General features: G+C 43.4%; 1 protein-coding gene across 3 annotated transcripts in view; it reads left to right on the top strand.

Moving 5' to 3' along the window:
* WDR25 (WD repeat domain 25) overlaps window positions 1-13,985 on the top strand; it is a 105,649-nt gene that overhangs the window by 52,855 nt on the left and 38,809 nt on the right. For all 3 annotated transcript variants that reach the window (XR_014007910.1, XM_081193123.1, XM_081193124.1), the window contains exon 3: window positions 10,669-10,816. Coding sequence is in view for 2 of the 3 variants with exons in the window: in XM_081193123.1 (XP_081049249.1) it covers window positions 10,669-10,816 (148 nt within the window). In the remaining variant the exon portion in view is untranslated. The remainder of the gene's footprint in view (window positions 1-10,668; window positions 10,817-13,985) is intronic.

Raw genomic sequence — 13,985 nt, 5'->3', positions numbered from 1 at the left:
ATTCCTGTTGCTGATGCCATAACTACTGCACCAGTTTCTTATCAAGATACAGTCTTGCATGTGTTTCAGCCTGTGCCAGTCATTATCCGACTCCTGTTTAGCACAGGAACCTCTGGTGTGGTTTCTTGGCAAGTGTGAATCTTGTTTAGACTCTGACCCTGAGCACCGCGCTGGCCTCTTGGCGTCCCCTTGCCGATCAGCAGATTACCCTTCTGTGTATCTTTTGCTACATACCCTTTATCGTTATAATTGGCTTCTGAAGGGTCTGTTTCATCTAATCTCTTTGACAATCACAAACGCCATTGATTACCTTTAAGTCTGAAGAAAAAGAGAACTTGCCTTTTATTGCTCAGTTGCCTCTGAGGCCAACACAGGGCAAGCTCTTTTAAGAGTATGAAGTAAATATACTGGTGTCAGATCAATTACGGTAAACGAGACTTCTGCAACCTGGGGCCCTCCAGATGCCCCAGCCAGCCTGGCCAACATTCAGGGGTGATGGGAGTTGTAGTCTAACAATATTTGGAGGGCACCAGGTTGTGGGTGGGCAGTGTAAAGCCTTGTCTCTTGGGGCCCAGAGACAAACAGTGCTGTGAAAGCCAGCCAGCTCAACCAGCATCTGTTCTGCATGCAGAAGGTTCCGTCCTCGGCATCCCCAGGTAGAGCCAGAAACCCTGGGGAGCCACTGCCAGTCAGTGCAGACAGTACTGAGCTAGTTGTACCAGTGGCCTGACTCTGTATAAGGTAACTGTTGGGAAACTCTGTATGTGCAGCTAGTCACACAGAGTCAATTAAGGTTTGGCAGACAGTCAGAACGTCATGTCTGCCTGGTGATAACAGAGACATGGAGACAGCTCCCTGATTGGTCAAGCTCTCTCAAGGGAGTGATAATTAATGGCCTACTAACTGGAATGTTAGTAGGTCATCACAAACACGCTTTTCCAACAACACAAGAGACGACTCTACACATGGACATCCCCAGATGGGCAACATCGAAATCAGATTGATTATATTCTCTGCAGCCAAAGATGGAGAAGCTCTATACAGTCAGCAAAAACAAGACCTGGAGCTGACTGTGGCTCAGATCATCAGCTTCTTATAGCAAAATTCAAGCTTAAACTGAAGAAAGTAGGAAAAACCACTGGACAGGTAAGATACAATCTAAACCAAATCCCTTATGAATACACAGTGGAAGTGAGGAACAGGTTTAAGGATTTAGATTTGCTGGACAGAGTGCCTGAAGAACTATGGGTGGAGGCTCGCAACATTATACAGGAGGCAGCAACTAAAACCATCCCAATGAAAAAGAAATGCAAGAAAGCAAAGTGGCTGTCCAACGAGGCCTTACAAATAGCGGGGGAGAGAAGGCAAGCAAAATGCGAGGGAGATAATGAAAGATACAAGAAATTGAATGCAGATTTCCAAAGAATAGCAAGGAGAGACAAGAAGGCCTTCTTAAACGAGCAATGCAAAGAAATAGAGGAAAGCAACAGAATGGGAAGAACCAGAGATCTGTTCAAGAAAATCGGAAATATGAAAGGAACATTTCGTACAAAGATTACCATAATAAAGGACAAAAGTGGTAAAGACCTAACTGAAGCAGAAGACATCAAGAAGAGGTGGCAAGAATACACAGAGGAATTATACCAGAAAGATATGGATGTCTCGTACACCCCAGGTAGTGTGGTTGCTGACCTTGAGCCAGACATCCTGGAGAGTGAAGTCAAATGGGCCTTAGAAAGCACTGCAAATAACAAGGCCAGTGGAAGTGATGGTATTCCAGCTGAACTGTTTAAAATTTTAAAAGATGATGCTGTTAAGGTGCTACACTCAATATGCCAGCAAGTTTGGAAAACTCAGCAGTGGCCAGAGGATTGGAGAAGATCAGTCTACATCCCAATCCCAAAGAAAGGCAGTGCCAAAGAATGCTCCAACTACCGCACAATTGCACTCATTTCACACGCTAGCAAGGTTATGCTTAAAATTCTACAAGGAAGGCTCAAGCAGTATGTGGACCGAGAACTCCCAGAAGTGCAAGCTGGATTTAGAAGAGGCAGAGGAACCAGAGACCAAATTGCAAACATGCGCTGGATTATGGAGAAAGCTAGAGAGTTCCAGAAAGACATCTACTTCTGCTTCATTGACTATGCAAAAGCCTTTGACTGTGTTGACCACAGCAAACTATGGCAAGTTCTTAAAGAAATGGGAGTGCCTGATCACCTCATCTGTCTCCTGAGAAATCTCTATGTGGGACAAGAAGCTACAGTTAGAACTGGATATGGAACAACTGATTGGTTCAAAATTGGGAAAGGAGTACGGCAAGGCTGCATATTGTCTCCCTGCTTATTTAACTTATATGCAGAATTCATCATGCGAAAGGCTGGGCTGGATGAATCCCAAGCCGGAATTAAGATTGCCGGAAGAAATATCAACAACCTCAGATATGCAGATGACACAACCTTGATGGCAGAAAGTGAAGAGGAATTAAAGAACCTTTTAATGAGGGTGAAAGAGGAGAGCGCAAAATATGGTCTGAAGCTCAACATCAAAAAAACGAAGATCATGGCCACTGGGCCCATCACCTCCTGGCAAATAGAAGGGGAAGAAATGGAGGCAGTGAGAGATTTTACCTTCTTGGGCTCCATGATCAGTGCAGATGGTGACAGCAGTCACGAAATTAAAAGACGCCTGCTCCTTGGGAGAAAGGCAATGGCAAACCTAGACAACATCTTAAAAAGCAGAGACATCAGCTTGCCAACAAAGGTCCGTATAGTAAAAGCCATGGTTTTCCCAGTAGTGATGTATGGAAGTGAGAGCTGGACCATAAAGAAGGCTGATCGCCGAAGAATTGATGCTTTTGAATTATGGTGCTGGAGGAGACTCTTGAGAGTCCCATGGACTGCAAGAAGATCAAACCTCTCCATTCTGAAGGAAATCAGCCCTGAGCGCTCACTGGAAGGACAGATCCTGAAGCTGAGGCTCCAATACTTTGGCCACCTCATGAGAAGAGAAGACTCCCTGGAAAAGACCCTGATGTTGGGAAAGATGGAGGGCACAAGGAGAAGGGGACGACAAAGAATGAGATGGTTGGATGGTGTTCTTGAAGCTACCAGCATGAGTTTGATCAAACTGCGGGAGGTAGTGGAGGACAGAAGTGCCTGGCGTGCTCTGGTCCATGGGGTCACGAAGAGTCGGACACGACTAAACGACTAAACAACAACAACTGGAATGTGTTGGTTCGTAGTTCAGAGTTCAGTAGTTCAGTTGTTCTGTGTCAGGGTAGGAGTTGTAAGTCGTGTATGAGAGAGCTAGCTAAAGATCTGTGTTCTGTTCCTGTAAATAGTCCACTGTATATAATAAACACCTAGATACAAGTTCCTGGTTCCTGCTTCGTCTATCCTGTCTGCAGCCAAGTTGCCAATTGCTTCTGTGGATTCTGCATGTACTCTGCTAGGTCTGGCTAAGGTCCTGCAACTAGTCGGAAAGTTGCGAAACACCAAATAGGTTTTGCCAGTTGTAACTTCTTATGCTCCTATGAAATTATATCTTCCTCCCGTGTCAGTGGCACCGGCTCACTGGCTTCGAAAAAGAGAGGAAGGCAGCTGAGTGAAGAGGAAAGGTTTGGTGTGCAGAGAGAGCTATCAGAGCAGGCAGATGGTGCATAAGCAGGATTGGGCCTTCTGACAGGTAGTGGAGCCCATCCCTTGGCAGAGGAGAAGCGATTAGGTCTTGAGGAGGTAGAAAATGAGCATGGTCTGAACAAATCTTATGTGCTCTGTAGAGAATATCTCATGCAGTCTTGGTATCTCATTAGAAAAAACACCTGCTTACAAGTTGGGGTACTGGGTGTAAAATACTGAATTTTGTGACTTTCTTATATGGTCAGTCTTTAATGGGATATTTGTTTGTCTACTTTGAAAGAACAGAGAAAAGTGTGCAGCACAGCCTCTCCCCTCTCTTACACACACACACACACACACACACACACACACACACACAAACACACTTCTTGCGAAAATTGCCTTTTTATAGTTAATCGTTTAAGTACACCAAATATCTTCTAAGTAATTTACAGCCTGTCTTTTCAACTTTACTCAACCATCAGCTCTCTCAGAAACTCCCCTTTTCCAGATTCCAGCTGGGTATGATTTACTCTTTATTAGTCTAGTAAAATGTGACAGGATCATCAAGTCTTTCTGAAGAGTTATTTCCAACAGCATTTTTTAACACTTCTCCGCAAATAGGGCAAAATAAACTATATTGACAATGTGACTTGCCTTGAATCTATTCTCAAAGACTTTGCAATACCTGATTGCTCAATATAGCATCTTTTTGAAGGTACACAAATAGAGCAAAGGCCCATCAGTTGCCATGTCAAAGAATGATTTTTGTGTCCTAAGAAAGAATTAAGTTGCACCATGGGGAGCCCAAATTGAAGTTGTGTTGATTCATTGAGACAGCATGCAGTCAGGGTCTGGTTCACGCAGTTTCCTGCTCAGCACATACCCTCTTAGCATTCCCCAGAGATGTTCATGTGTGATAAAAAATAATGCATGATTCAGACATTCAGAGATTTGATGGGGACTAACTTCTATGGTTATCTGCCCACCCCCCAAGCTACTGGATCACAGAAAATTACTCTTGGCCAATACACTTTGGTGTTTGGATTATATGATATGTTTGTCCATGACAGCCTCTCCCAACCCTATGTTGAGTGTTGTGTATGTGCCACAGAAGTTCAGTCAAGCGCTTAAGTTCACCACAGGAAACAACTGTGTAGCAGAGATAGCTTTTACTTAGCATACACACACATTATAGATGCACACTACAGTTGCTGCAAGAAGTCTTCACTCTCTGAGCCCAGAGAGGGTTCCAGCTTATAAAATTCTTGCTGGGACAAAGTCTACACAGCAAGCGCAAAACCCAGTTGCTAACAAAGTCCTGCAACTGCTAGAATTCTCTCAATCCAGAAGTCTTGCAGGTTGTCCAACTTTTCTCAGATAAGCTCTTCACAAAGTCTTCCACACTTTCACAAGATTGTTCCAACAATCTCCGCATCTCCAAAAGATTCTCCTGTACTTCCCAACAATGGATGCTGTAACTTCAGCCTTGTCTACCCAATGCTACATGATAGTTTGCCCAGCAGCTCAGATAAGACAGTCACAAGACACCTGTAGCTATACTTTTCTTAACACCCCATTCCTTTCAGATGTTTTAGACTACAACTCCCACCATCCCAGCCAGCAAGCTGATGTAGACTGGTTCTCCCCAATTCAGGAATTTGAACACTAATTTATTAGGTATGCTAACTCTGATAGTAAGTTTAAGTTGACCTGAAAAACCAATTGTACTATGCAGCTTGAAAGCTAAATAGCAAAAAAGTGATCAAAAACCAAGTAGAAGATAGTAATCCTGCATGTTAATCCAACATTTTTATTGCCATGGGATATTAGCATTACGCTCTTAATACAAAACAGTAAATCAACATAATGTCTTGTAAAGAGACCCATTAGCATGTTAGCTGGGTATTACTGTTCTGATAAACTTTGAAGATATATTTGTTATTAAAATGTGCTAAAAATAATGACTATAACACTGATAACTTTTGATTAATGGGATATCTTGATTATCCTGAAACCCAAAGTATAATTACAAGTTGTAATTCCCACCGTCTATTCAAATGTTGTAGAAATTAAATGTCTTATTATTTCCGACCTTTATTACAATGATTTGTTATTGTTGCCTTATATGAACTAGCCAGAGAAGGGGAATCTGTGGCTCTACAGATTTTCCCATCAACCACAGCCAAAATGGCCAGTGGTCAATGGACTTTCCATACCTCTAAGGATGGATGGATCAGTCTATTTGTGCTCTGTGTCACTTTTGCATGTGTTCATTCGTAATTCTGTTCCATTCCCTTTCCACATTCATTTGCAGTTTATAAAAAAAAATGTGTGAAGGTTTTCAAAGTATTTCTTATAAAAATTAAAATAGGCATTTCTAAATGTATTTTATCGAAGCAAGCATTTCTAAACATATTTTATCTCAAAGTATGCATTTTAAAACATATTCCTGCTTTTTGCTGAGCTGAGAACTACTTCAACATTTGCAGCACTGTTGTGATCTGTGCACCATTGTGAAATGTGCAGATCAAGTCATTCATATTGAAATTTGCAAAGGTCTGTTTCCTCCAGCCTTCCTATATGCTTCTGATAGCAATTCACTTCATGGCAGCCTGTCTTAACTCTTGAACACTGTGGTTTGCAAACCAACCACTTGGATTCAGACCTACGCAGACTGACTGTGACCATCTGAACTCTGATTTTCACTAAAGTAAAGCTGGGCTGAGATTTAAAGTAAACAGATACGTGGTTTAGGAGCGAGGGGCACCCTGTAAATAAAAGATGTCCTCTAAAAACTCTGCTGGGTTCACCGATTGGCAGATGTGATCTCAGAACCACTGGCAGTCATCTTTGAGAATTCCTGGAGGACAGGCGAAGTCCAGGCAGACTGGAGGAGGGCAAATGTTGTCCCTATTTTCAAAAAGGGGAAAAGAGAGGACCCAAATAATTATCGCCCAGTCAGTCTGACATCAATACCAGGGAAGATTCTGGAGCAGATCATTAAGCAAACAGTCTGTGAGCACCTAGAAAGGAATGCTGTGATCACCAATAGTCAGCATGGATTTCTGAAAAATAAGTCATGTCAGACTAACCTAATCTCGTTTTTTGACAGAATTACAAGCCTGGTAGATGAAGGGAACGCAGTGGATGTAGCCTACCTTGATTTCAGCAAGGCATTCGACACGGTGCCCCATGATATTCTTGTAAAGAAGCTGGTAAAATGTGGACTTGACTATGCTACCACTCAATGGATTTGTAACTGGCTGACTGACCGAACCCAAAGGGTGCTCATCAATGGTTCCTCTTCATCCTGGAGAAGAGTGACTAGTGGGGTGCCACAGGGTTCTGTCTTGGGCCCGGTCTTATTCAACATCTTTATCAACGACTTGGATGATGGACTCAAGGGCATCCTGATCAAATTTGCAGATGACACCAAACTGGGAGGGGTGGCTAACACCCCAGAGGACAGGATCACACTTCAAAATGACCTTGACAGATTAGAGAACTGGGCCAAAACAAACAAGATGAACTTTAACAGGGAGAAATGTAAAGTACTGCACTTGGGCAAAAAAAATGAGAGGCACAAATACAAGATGGGTGACACCTGGCTTGAGAGCAGTACATGTGAAAAGGATCTAGGAGTCTTGGTTGACCACAAACTTGACATGAGCCAACAGTGTGACGCGGCAGCTAAAAAAGCCAATGCAATTCTGGGCTGCATCAATAGGAGTATAGCATCTAGATCAAGAGAAGTAATAGTGCCACTGTATTCTGCTCTGGTCAGACCTCACCTGGAGTACTGTGTCCAGTTCTGGGCACCACAGTTCAAGAAGGACACTGACAAACTGGAACGTGTCCAGAGGAGGGCAACCAAAATGGTCAAAGGCCTGGAAATGATGCCTTATGAGGAACGGCTAAGGGAGCTGGGCATGTTTAGCCTGGAGAAGAGGAGGTTAAGGGGTGATATGATATCCATGTTCAAATATATAAAAGGATGTCATATAGAGGAGGGAGAAAGGTTGTTTTCTGCTGCTCCAGAGAAGCGGACACGGAGCAATGGATCCAAACTACAAGAAGATTCCACCTAAACATTAGGAAGAACTTGCTGACAGTAAGAGCTGTTTGACAGTGGAATTTGCTGCCAAGGAGTGTGGTGGAGTCTCCTTCTTTTGAGGTCTTTAAGCAGAGGCTTGACAACCATATGTCAGGAGTGCTCTGATGGTGTTTCCTGCTTGGCAGGGGGTTGGACTCGATGGCCCTTGTGGTCTATTCCAACTCTATGATTCTATGTTTGCCTTATATACGGTATATAAAACTAATGCCTTGCTATGTGTGAATATGTAGAATCTTACTTCCAATTTCAGTCCACAGAGTTACCATTGTAATTCCATAGCAAAGCTATTTAATAGTAAGGGCATCAGGCAACTACTAAAGCTGCATTGCTTTTGTGGAGATGAAATATAAAGTATAGATGGCTGATAAGTGATACGATTGTTTCTTGAACTAGCCGTGGATGATAAATGTGGCAACAGAAATCTTTCATGATCAGTTCCAGCGTTTTCAGGAAATTTTCAGGAAATTGTGCCTGCCACACACTAATTTATTGCCTTTAATATAGTTTCAGAATGCAAGGTTCTCTCCTTTTACTTTAAATCCAGTCTTGCAAGCTAGTCTAGACGAGATGTTTGGAACACTTAGCCTGTCCAGATTTGAAATACAAGCTTAAACTGCCGTTGCCAAAGGAAGAAGACAAGGTGATTGGAAGCCCGAGGCCAATTATTTGGGTTCCCTTGACTCTTGCCCCTTGTGACCAATGAAACCTGCCTGGTCCAGGTTATGTGTGCTCTTCAGAACACCATATCAGGGCACCATATTGGTGAACCCTCCTCTACACTGGTTCTGGATGATGGGCTTCTTCCTGAAGTGCGGAAGGAAATGTTATTTCATCCATATTCTGAAATATTTGAATAATTGCAGGTTGGTCTCAAATTAACCACTCCCTCTTTAATTTTATTTTTTATAAAAAAAACCATGGTGAATAAGTTGGCTGTGGTGTGACTGCTTAATGAATTCCAGTGTAAGATAGACTTCCTGGAACATGCCAGCTGGGCTTTAGGGAAGGTGTCAGTACAGAGATAGCATTGCTTTACCTCTTTGGCGATCTGCATCTAGAGATGGACAGAGGGCATGTAACTGTGTTCAATCTTTTCAGTCTCAGCATTTGACATGCTTTGCCACCTAATCCTTCTGAACTGTCTGAGATTGATGGGAAATGGGGACACCGCTAATAATATACTAGCTGGGATCCTAACTAGTGCTCCATGGATGAAGGACTCCTTTTCTACATGGAGGAACCTGGAGTCCAGTGGAGGCATTTTTCACTGACCCACCCTTCCCCATGCAGACCCCCACATTGCCCCTCAGTATCCTCAAGAGCTTCCCCCAACACCCTGGAACAGATTTTCAAGGGGGCAAAGGGGGAAGGGGAGAAGGGTGAAAAATGCCCCCCCCCTTCTGCTGGTCTGGTTTGTGGAATTACACCCATGGGATGCATCCACCAGTGGAACCTTAGTTAGGATCCAAGCCATATTTCTGTCAAAATGTGCATCCGTGTGTCACAGTGTGTACATTCTCATGTATTTCGTTTTATATTTATATGCCACCTTTGCAACAAGGAGGCCAAGGTGGTGTACATACAGTAGTTCTCCTCCCCATTTTATCCTCACAACAACCCAGTGAGGTAGGTTAGGCTAAGAGACAACGAGTGGTCCAGGGTCACCCAGTGAGCCTTGTTGCTGAGCGGGGATTGGAACCCTGGTACCCTCAGGTCTTAGCCCAGCATTCGAACCACTGCTCCCCACTGGCGCTCCCTTGTTTTTGGTTGCAGGCAAACACAGGGCTGCACAAAAGGCTCTTTCACGAATACTGCTGAATATGTATGTATGTTGTTGTTGTTTAGTCGTTTAGTTGTGTCCAACTCTTCGTGACCCCATGGACCAGAGCACGCCAGGCACTCCTGTCTTCCACTGCCTCCTGCAGTTTGGTCAAACTCATGGTGGTAGCTTCGAGAACACTGTCCAACCATCTCGTCCTCTGTCGTCCCCTTCTCCTTGTGCCCTCCATCTTTCCCAACATCAGGGTCTTTTCCAGGGAGTCTTCTCTTCTCATGAGGTGGCCAAAGTATTGGAGCCTCAGCTTCAGGATCTGTCCTTCCAATGAGCACTCAGGGCTGATTTCCTTCAGAATGGATAGGTTTGATCTTCTTGCAGTCCATGGGACTCTCAAGAGTCTCCTCCAGCACCATAATTCAAAACTGAATAAGAGCTGTTTGACAGTGGAGTGGTCTCCCTCGGGAGGTTGTGGACGCTCTTTCCTTGGAGGTTTCTAAGCAGAGGCTGAAAGGCCATATGTCATGGATGCTTTAGCTGAGATTTCTGTATTGCAGGGGGTTGGACGAGATGACCCGGGGGTCTCTTACAACTTTACAATGCTATGACTCTAAGACCTGTTTCTGGTGCTAATTGTATGTGGTTATCTACCACTTTTATGTATGTCGTCCAGATAGGAAATACATCTAGCTTTGTCATCTTCGTATGTTTTGTGCAGTTGTAGCCCAGGAGAGGATCTTCTCTGTATAGAATTTCCTCTTCACAGAGACTCATCCGGCATTGCAGGGGGTTGGACCAGATGGCCCTTGCTGTCCCTTCCAAATCTATGATTCTGTTGCTATTGTTGTTGATAGACTTCCTTCTGCAGAATAGCCCCGTGCGCTCCTGGTTGCCAGATATTCTATGGCTCTGAATAACGTTCCAAATGGCCGAGGCCATTTCCCACTTCCCGTTATAAACACAACTAATGTGGCTGCTTCACTTCCGAGCAGTTTCTTCATTTTAGCCGTTTGCATTCCAAGATGCAAAAGTGTTGCTTCCTAATGATACTCTCAAAGAGCTCTTAAAGTGACCGATCAGAAGCCACTGCTATTCCCTGTTGGCCCTTGCTGCAGTTGGTCGGCTCATCTTTTTTTAAGTTCATTATATTTCCCTTTTAGGTTTGGGATGCTGTGGATCGGGGCCGTTGCTTGAAAACATACCTTTGCCACACCTGTGCCGTTCGAGCTGCCCAGTGGACCCCCTGTGGGAGAGGTGTTCTCAGCGGAGGGTTTGATTCTATGCTTCATTTAACCGATATTGAAACAGGTAAATGTTAATATAGGTATGTGTTTTGGCTTGCACGTAAAATACTATTTTCATACTACATGGAACATTCTGGGGCTTAAAATGTTATTTTAAAAGGTATTCAGGTCCTTAGAAAGTTTAGTTAATTTTAGTCAGTTTTAGTATTTTAACTTTTGTACGTTTTAAAGTAGAGTCGCAAACCTTTCTTGATTTTACTGTTTTACCTTCTATAAACTGCTTTCAGGTTTTTTAAAATCAAGTGGTGAATAAATTTTATGAATGAATAAGTAAAACACGGGGGAAAGGGCCAAACTACACATGACAGCAGTAAATGCATATTTGCATCTAAGGTGCAGCTTTTAAAAAATGCAAATTGAATCAGCTTTTTATTGGCTGGGTGGGGGGCAAGGTGAAATGTTAATTAATTGGATCAGAACAGTTATGGAAGGGAGATCTCACCATTTTCTTCAGTGCTTGGTTCCAAAGAAATTCCCTCCTTGGGAGGTAATCTCCTTTAAGCACTAGTGAGTGTCCTCTGCCTTCAGAGCAAATTCCAGCTCCAGAAGACAAATTTTCTTTGAGACATTAGCAAGAGAGGAAAGAGTTAAATTCCCCTCTCCACATGCTTTGATTCTTTTAATTATCAGGCCCCCACCCCACCCCAGCTGCTGCAATCTGCATTTTTTTCCTAACCCCCCCCCCCCCCAATATTGGATGCTAAGACACATTTACTGCTGTGTCTAGTTTGGCCCTAAGTTGTACTGAAATCAATAGGTCTTGCTTCCAAACAAGACTGTTAAGGACGACCATTTAAGCGTTTAATTACTTCATCAATCTGTTTTTCTAGGAGGCCTTTTCTAACTTTCCGTGGTTTGTTTGTTTAGTTACTTCCAGTGGTTTCTAAACTAATTCCTCCCATGCAAGCTTGACTGTTACATTAATGCTGGAGTTGCTCTGTCCCAACTCCTAGCAGTTCGAAAGCACGCCTGTGCGCAAGTAGATAAATAGGTACTGCTGTGGCGGAAAGGTTTCCGTGTGCTCAGGTTTCCGTCACGGTGTTCCCATTGCACCATAAGTGGTTTAGTCATGCTGGCCACATGACCTGGAAAGCTGTCTGTGGACAAACGCCGGCTCCCTTGGCCTGAAAGAGAGATGAGCACCGCACCCCATAGTCGCCTTTGACTGGACTTAACCGTCCAGGGGTCCTGTACCTTTTTAATGCTGGAGTGCAGGGGCATGGTGGCAATCCAAACTAAAGGATGGCTAGTAAGCCATGTTAATATTATGTGGCCCCTTCATAGTACCTTTATATTACAGGGCTGTGTGTAGATGTTTGAATTTTAAAAAGGGTAGGAATTTCTCTTGATTTCTTTTAGAAACCAGCCATGAAACGAGCCAAAATGAAGATTGCCTGAACATAATTTTTCAGCGTATGCAGTGATAATCAATTCTTTCAGTTTTGTTATGGCATGTGTTTTTAATACTTGCGGCTCCAAGGGCATTCTATACTCCGAATATAAAATCCATTAAATCTTACGTTGAAGTATTCACATTTCTGGGTTAATCAAGCTTTCATATTACCACTTACGAGTTTTATGGATCCGCTTTGCTTGTAGTTCGGTGGGAGAGCGAGTAATGTACCGAAACTTTCTTTTCAGACAAGCCCATTTCTGCATTGTGTCTTTGGGTCATTTTCCTTCTCGCAGCCGCATTTCTCTGGTATTTTCTTTCTTGCTGTCATTATAGCGCAACGCCAATTGTAACTGAAGCTAATGGACTGAGTTCCCCGTGCTCGGAGCAGTGTACCCAGTGGCTTCTGTTGTTAGTAGATGCTGGAGACAAAAGTAAAAAATTGGCAGCTGCTTTTCTAAGCTGTATGGCCTTTATTTGCGCGTAAAGCATCAAGTGTCATACAAATTTGTTTTTCTACATGCCCTTCAGGAAGCACAGTGCACTTTATTATGTAAGATATGAAGTCAATTTAAGGCTGTTACGTGAATTAACAAGCAAATTGGCACATGTGGAGAATTAGTTCCTTGGGTTGGCTCTAGGCAGATTTTTGAACCATCATCATCATCATTAATATTATTATTATTATTTGCACCGTATTAGTTACGGAAAAGGAGCAATGCGGCAACGAGCTGCAGCTGGCTGGAAAGCAAAACAGGATGTGAATGTTTGGGACTGTACCGTGGGAATGAAGGGGCAGTCTGTTCACTGTGCTGAGCACCGGATGTTAGCTCAGAGTGTCATTTGACCTGTACTAGAAGTACAGGGGTGGAGTTTATCTATCTGCTGTTGGAGTCTGATGAGAGCAGACGTGTTTCTCTGTACTGCTGCAAAGACAGAAATAAAGACATGTAAATACATTTCTGTCTATCTCTTCCCCTCCCTGGGGGAGGCAGGGAGGAGGGAAGAGTGGTGTGTTCTTCTCACGCTTGAGGAGGATGGCCGATAGTGACCTAGCCTGTATCCTGCCGGGAGATGCAGACGGGGAAGTCAACAAGGAGCTCAAGCCGGGTGCCTGGAGAGTGGCCAGTTTCCTCTGATAAGGCTTGAGATTCTAACACCATCTGACTGGGTTGCCCCAGACACTCTGAGTGGTTTCCAGCATATACAGAAACATAATAAAACATTAAACATTAAAAGCTTCCTGATACAGGACTGAGACTTCCTAATAATAATAATAATAATAATAATAATAATAATAATAATTCATTTATATCCCTCCCTCCCCAGCTGAAGCCAGGCTCAGATACAGGACAGATGAGATGTGTGCATGGGTATTCCTATCTAAAGGTTGGAAAGATAGGCCAAGAATAATAATAGAATCATTGAACTGTAGAGCTGGAAGGGACCCTGAGGATTATCTAGTCCAACCCCCTGCAATGCTGGAATAATATGGGGATCCCATATTATCCCATATGGGGATTGAACCTGCAACCTTGGTGTTATCAGCACCATGCTTTAAGCAACTGAGCTATCCCGTCTGACTAAAGAGAATAAAGATTTCTTTGCTGCTGCCCTAAAGGATGGGATTAGATCTAAGGGGTTCAAGTTACAGGATGGCAGATTTCAGTTGAACATTAGGAGACACTTGTTAATGGTAAAAACAGTTTGTCAATGGAAGCAATAACTTGGGGTGGTGGCCGGGGAGGTCTTGAAGCAGAGGCTGGACAGCCATCTCATG

The sequence above is a fragment of the Podarcis bocagei genome, assembly GCF_964188305.1.
Source record: "Podarcis bocagei genome assembly, chromosome: 1".
NCBI classification, from domain to species: Eukaryota; Metazoa; Chordata; class Lepidosauria; order Squamata; family Lacertidae; genus Podarcis; species Podarcis bocagei.
This window is presented reverse-complemented; position numbering and strand designations above follow the sequence as displayed.